The sequence below is a fragment of the Choloepus didactylus genome, chromosome 25 (assembly GCF_015220235.1).
Source record: "Choloepus didactylus isolate mChoDid1 chromosome 25, mChoDid1.pri, whole genome shotgun sequence".
NCBI classification, from domain to species: Eukaryota; Metazoa; Chordata; class Mammalia; order Pilosa; family Megalonychidae; genus Choloepus; species Choloepus didactylus.
Genome location: NC_051331.1, coordinates 5,906,375 through 5,912,590, shown reverse-complemented (window position 1 = coordinate 5,912,590; position 6,216 = coordinate 5,906,375). Strand labels below are relative to the sequence as shown.

The window sequence follows — 6,216 nt, the reverse complement described above, 5'->3', positions numbered from 1 at the left end:
GCCAGGTGCCTGCTCCCAGGACCTGCGGGCACCCCCACTCTGGGACTCGCCCAGGCACGCTAATTCCAGGTAATTCCTCCGAAGGGCACCGAGGGGGCCTTCAAAGAGCCCGCAGGCACCGTGAGGGGGTGTCCTGGCAGCCGGTGGTGCCCAGCCCCAGGGAAGGAGTCCGCTCGGCCAAAAGGAGCAAGTCACATAAGCAAAACCGCAGCGAGCCAATCTCTCTCTTTTCTCTTTGAATAAAAAATAAAATTTATTTTGTGAACTGAGAAGAGACGGGGCGGGAGTGAGCATGGCTCCCGGCCCAGATGCCCGTCCTGGCTGCGAGGCCTGCTGGGCCTCTCCCTGGCCTCGGCCCCCTTGCTGGGGGCAGCGCGTGGCCTCCCATCACAGGCAGGAGGGCGGTGGCTGGGTCCTGGGTGGCGCGGCCTGGGCTCAGGGGAAGTCGCTGTAGGGCAGGCGGAAGGGGTAGAGGGGCTTGTAGCGGGAGCTGTGCCAGAGCAGCTTCTTCTCCAGGAAGGCGGCGGCAGGCAGCGTCAGGACCAGCGTCTGGTGCTTGAGCAGGCTGTGCACGTTCAGGCCTGGGGGCGGGGGGAACGGGGTGCGGTCAGGGTGCCACTGCCCCCCACCCCAACTCCTGCCAGTCCCGACCGGCCTGGGGAAGTGCTCAACTGCACAGGGATGCCACAGCCTGGCGGGGGCTCAGGAGCCGGCACTCGGGGTTCAAATCCCGGCTCAGCCACCTGCCACCGGCAAGACCTGGGCAAGGGACTGTCCTGTCTGGCCCTGAGCCCCCAGCACTGGGATCCCTGCCTTCCCTTCCAGTGTGGAAACAGACGATGCAGGGCAAAGGGATCCAACACAGGGTCCCCAAGGGAGGCCAGTGGGGCAAGAGCGGAGGGATGGACAGGGAGAGTGGGAGGAGATGAGGGCGGGGAGGTGACAGGGCAAATCATGCAGGGCTGTGGGGAGGACTTTGACTTTTGCTCCCAGAGAGGTGGGAGCCATGGAGGGTTCTAGAGTGAGGAGGGTCGTGCCCTGACTCAGGCACTCACAGGTGCCCTCTGGCTGCTGTGGGGAGGACAGACTATGGGGACGAGGGTGCCAACAGGGGATGGGCAGAGGCGGCTGCTCTGGACAGGATGACGAGGGCTACACTCTGGTAGGAAGAAGCTGCTGGGTTCTGCATCTATCTACAGGCAGAGCTGAGGGGGTGAGCAAACAGGCTAGACATGCAGACCGAGAGGAGTTGGGGGTGATGGGGCAGCTTGAGCCCGAGCTGCTGGCAGGAAGGTGGTCTTGTGTGCTGAGAAGCGGGTGGGACCCCCACGAGCAGCTGTCCAGGAGGCAGCAGGACACACGGGGCAGGACGTGGGGGAGAGCCCTGATATGTCAGTGAGGTGACAGGCGTGACGTGCTCAAGGGCAACAGGCCGCCCTCTGGGTGAGCAGCCAGGCAAGGGCAGGTGGCACCAGCTCGCGGCCTGGAAGCATCTCTTCGAGACAGACCGCACTCTCCCCACGTTCCATTCAGAGAAACCGAGGGCTGGCCACTGCCCGAGGCCACCCGGTGACCGAGCAGGAGACCCAGGACCCCAGGCGGCCCCGTGTTTCCCACCCGCACGTGCAGACCCTGGGCCCCGGGAGCGGGCAGGGCCCCCAGCTCACCGATCGCCGGGATGAGGGTGAAGGTCTTCAGCCCCGAGGTGGCCGACACCACGTTCTGCGGCATCTCCTCGTGTGCCCTGGAGCGGAGGCCGCGAGTGAGCCCCTCTGCGCAGTGGGGCTCGGGACCCCCACCCCCAGCCCGGCCCCCCTCACAAGTCCACGAGGAGCACGGAGTCCCCCCAGCGGCGGTAGCGGGCGAGGTCCGTCAGGTACTGGGGGTCCGCGGTCGGCAGCTCCAGGGAGTCCACGATGTGCAGGTCGTCCTGGAGGGGGGAGAGGATGGTCCGGGGTCCAGGGCCCCCCAGTCCCCCCGACTCCAGCACCCCGGCGGGATGGGGACGTGGGCGTACCTGGGTGAGCTTGATGGTCAGCGCCACCTGGAGGCCCAGCACGCGCACCTTCATGGGCAGCATGTAGTAGTAGCTGGTGGGGCCCCGGGGGCCGTGGGCGATGCCTCCTGAGGGGACAGAGGCCGCTGAGCAGGGCTGGAGTAGGGGAGGGGAGGCCGGGACAGGTGACTCCGCCTCACCGGGCCTCGGTTTCCTCCACCACCAAACCCCGAGAGCCGAGGGCCCCTGCCTCACAGGACACCGCAAATTTGGGAGACGATCACGTAAAACAGCACAGGACGGGAGCGTAATTAATTGGCACAAGCGGTGAACACCGCGATTACCAAGAGATCAGCAGCTCCGAGCAAAGAGAGAAGGCAGGCAGCCGTGCAGGTTGCAATGGGGTCCACAGAGTGTGTTGTGGGAGCTGGGCAGTCAGGGAGACCCTTCAGGAGGACAGGCTGCTTTTGTTGGGGTGTCCACCCTCTGCTGGGCCCCAGGAGTATAGTCGGGGGCAAGACAGTCCTGGCCCCTGGCCTTGTGCCAACCACAGGGGGATTCAGGGCTGGGAGTGGCACAAGGGGCTGTGGGAGGACCAGGGAGGATCAGGGAGGGCTTCCTGGAGGAGGTGTGCCCCCAACAGTCACCTTTGGGCCAGGCAAATGGCAGATGGGCTCAGTCTGGTCAGAGGGGGTGTGAAAGGGGGGCAGAGGGGCAGTCTGCAGCTCCCAGGGCCCTGAAAGCCAAGGAAGGTGCTCGGACTTCACACACAGAGGCCAGGGGAGCTGCGACATTTAGGCAGGTCCCTGTGGCAACTGTGTGGAGTGCGGCCTGGGCGAGAGAGGCTGTGGCTGGGGTCTGAGGGGAGACACCAAGGCTGCAGGGAGAGGGGGGCCTCTCTCATCTGCCCCGCTGGGTGGGCTCAAGGGAGGTCTGAGGGCCTGCGTCCCACGGCCCCCTGCCCAGGTGGGCTGCCCCGCCCCCGCCGCGCCCCGCTGACCTCCTCGCCAGATCGGGGAGCGGATGCTGCCGTGCCGGGCGCGCCCACTGCCTTTCTGCGGCCAGGGCTTCCGGCCCCCGCCCCGCACCTCGGCCCTCGTCTTGGTCTTGGCGTAGCTCTGTGGGTGCAGGGTGAGGAAGGTCAGGTTCACGAGGCAGAGGTCATCGAGCAGCTGCCGGAGCCAGGACCAGGGAGGCAATGGGGGCTCTAACGGGGCAAGCACCGAGCGCCTGGCGGGGGACCAGAATCACTCACTCCACCCCGCTCTACAATGAGATCTCTGCTGCCTGGCACAGCACAGCTGCTCAGGAATTTGTGAATGATTTTAACATGGCTGCAACTAAAAGGACGTGAGGAAGATGTGGCCAGGGAGAATGGGGGAGGGGTGCAGGATGGGGGGATCACGACGGGCTTCAAACACGGGGCTTTATTCCCAGGACGATGGGGAGCCATCCCAGGGAGGACAGGCCCTGACTGATACGGGCCTCTTTGGTGTTCTTGGCATCAAATCCACACTCCTCACCATCGCTCCCACTGATCTCTGCCACAGGGCCTTTGCACTGCTGTCCCTGCTATCTCAGTCCCAGCCCCAGTGCCCCCTTTTACCTGGTTAACTCCTACTGCAGACCTGGGGTTAAATGCCCCTTTCCCCAGGACAACGTCTCATAATGACACATTTACAGACACGACTACTGGTTCACGTCCACCTCTCCCCCTAGACCTGAGCTTCAGGAGGCAGGGAGCCTGCCCTCTTGCCTGCCTTATCCATTCCCAGACCCTCTCACCCAGCACGATGCCACGTGCCTGGTGGGGGCTCAGTAAATGCCTGGCAAATGACCTATCAGTGAATAGTTCGGGACGGAGGCCCCAAACCAAGCTGAGTGGCGCGGAGAAGCCACACCAAGAGTGCCTTCCCTCCACCTTGCCCGCCGCCGGGCACTCACAATTCTCTTGAAGTTCTTCTGCCATATGGCGACCTGGTGCAGGATATCCAGCCTGTGGGGGAGGGAAGGGGCATGAGAGGGGGGCACCACCCCACTTAAGACCCTCCCACGGCTCCCTACCCCACCACATGAAACACCAGGCTCCCCTTTTCAGCCTCCAGAGCCCTCTCTGGCCCCAACTCTTCACCTCCAGCCACCCCGGCCTCTCTGTGAGATGTCGTGCAGCCCCAGAGCCTTTGTACTAGCCTTTCCTCTTCTGGAAACACTTTCCCTGGACAGTTCCTTTTCAGCCTACAGGTCTCAATGGAAACAGTATCTCCGAGAGGAGCTCCCTGGCTAAAGAAAGGGCCACCCTTTCCTCCTTCTCACGGCAAAAAAGTTAAAATTATAAACATGACTCATGGATGTGACTTCACTGGATATGGCTGCCAGGGTAGTTTGCCAGGAGTTGGCAAACCATGACCCACAGGCCACATCTGGCCTGCCACCTATTTTGGTAAATCAAGTCTTATTGGAATACAGCCATGCTCATTCACTGATATACTGTCTGTGGCTGCCTCTGTGCTATCATGGAAGACAGGAGTAAATGCAGCAGAGAGGGGTTGTCGCAGCAGAAACATACAGCCTGCAAAGCCTAAAATATTTCCTATCAGGCCCTTTATGGAAGGTGAGCTGAGCCCTGTCCTACATGAGCAACCCTGGTGAATACCACAATATTCCCAACACCTCAAATGGAACTTGGCACACCCTAGTGCTTCATAAACATTTACCAAATAATCAAAATATGTTGTGTTTTGAGCAAAGGCAGGGACCAAATCAAATAAATAATAATCCCACTAACATTAACAATTTAGTAGCCCTACATACCGTACAGCTTAGCAAGCAAGAGCTTCGCCCTGGGAGATGGCCTGCATAGCTCTATTGCTTACAAGCTGTTTAACCTTGGGCAAGTTACTTAACTCCTCTGTGCCTCAATTTCCTTCTCTACACAATAAGGATAAGGAAACCTTTTCCTGGGGTTGCCAGGAGGATCCAGTTAAATGAAATGCAAATAGTCTGTGCCAGGCACTAGTAAAGCCTCAGTCACTGTTAGCACTCATTTTTGCACAAAACAGTGACAATACCAACATTTCTATAGGACTTACTATGTGCCATAATTAACTCATTTAGTCAACACTGCAACCTCCCGAGGCTGGACAAAATGGGGGCACTGAGGCACCAGACTGAAAGGCAAGATGTGAGCCCAACTGGTCCTAGTGGATGTTACCTCTCACCCCTCCAGCTCGCCACAGCTCTGCAGCAGACAATGCTACCATACCCCTCTGCAGGTGGCCAAAGTCGCGGCTCCAGAGATTCAGTCCTTTCCCAAAGGTACGAAGCTCAGCTCACCCCGATCCCTGAACCTCGATTCCTCGCGCCACCCCCGCACCCTCACCTGGGCGCCGTGGCGAAGACTTCGGGGTGCAGCTCGGCCAGGCCCACGCGCTCCTGCTCGAAGCCCCGCAGGGACTCCACCCAGGCCTGCACCGGGCGCCGGTGAGCGGGCACCGGGAGCTCGCACCTGCGCAGTATGGGCGCCGGAGGACCTGGAGCGATTGGGGGTGGGGGTGGTCAGGGGTCAGGGTCAAGGGTCAGGGCTCCCCGCCGACCTTCCGAGCTCGTCCCCCACAGCTTCACCTGCGCTAGCAGTGGGCCCCGGCTCCTCCGCCGGCCGCGCAGCCTCTTCCGCCAGCGAGCTCAGGGCCTGCGGGCAGAGTGGGCGAGAGTGAAGGGCGCCCCCCGGCCACTGCCTGGCGAGCCCGCCCTCCGTCCCCGGCCTCACCCGGCAGCCCGCCGGCCGAACCCAGGCCCGAGCCCCGGCGCCGAGAAGCCGCAGCATCGCCGCGCAGCTCCCGGCACCAGGAGAGGTCGAGGCGGCGCGGCGCTTTGCTGTGACGTCACGCACGCGACGCGCCCTTTCCGCGGGAACTCGGCGCTGGAAAGCCGGGGGCGCCCGAGCGAGGACGGCCAGGCCGGACGCCGCGTGTCCCCGCCTGCCCCCTCAAGACTAGCCCCCTGAACCCCAATTTTCACTCCCGGCCTAAAAGACTACCTACGAGACCCCAAAACGCAACGCCCGCCAGAGAGAGGCCACGCCCCCTCCGTGGGCCTCGCCCCCTCGCCAGGAATCCAGCCAATGAGACTTCCTCGGCTTAAAGGCCATGCTCATGACTCAGCCAATGAGCGTTAAGTCCGGAAGAGTGGCCCGCCCATCACTGGGCGGTTCCGGGGCGGGC

General features: G+C 62.2%; 1 protein-coding gene across 1 annotated transcript; it reads right to left on the bottom strand.

Annotated features, from left to right (window-relative positions):
* Positions 1–297: 297 nt before the first annotated feature.
* On the bottom strand, positions 298–5,919 carry MRPL4 (mitochondrial ribosomal protein L4). Its single transcript, XM_037818189.1, has 9 exons — positions 5,763–5,919; positions 5,618–5,684; positions 5,376–5,526; positions 3,941–3,992; positions 2,997–3,114; positions 2,018–2,124; positions 1,821–1,930; positions 1,668–1,744; positions 298–581 (listed from the first exon to the last, which is right to left on the bottom strand). The coding sequence occupies exons 1-9, from the start codon at positions 5,817–5,819 to the stop codon at positions 436–438; spliced, it is 885 nt and encodes a 294-aa protein (XP_037674117.1). The 5' UTR covers positions 5,820–5,919; the 3' UTR covers positions 298–435.
* Between the last annotated feature and the right edge of the window lie 297 nt (positions 5,920–6,216).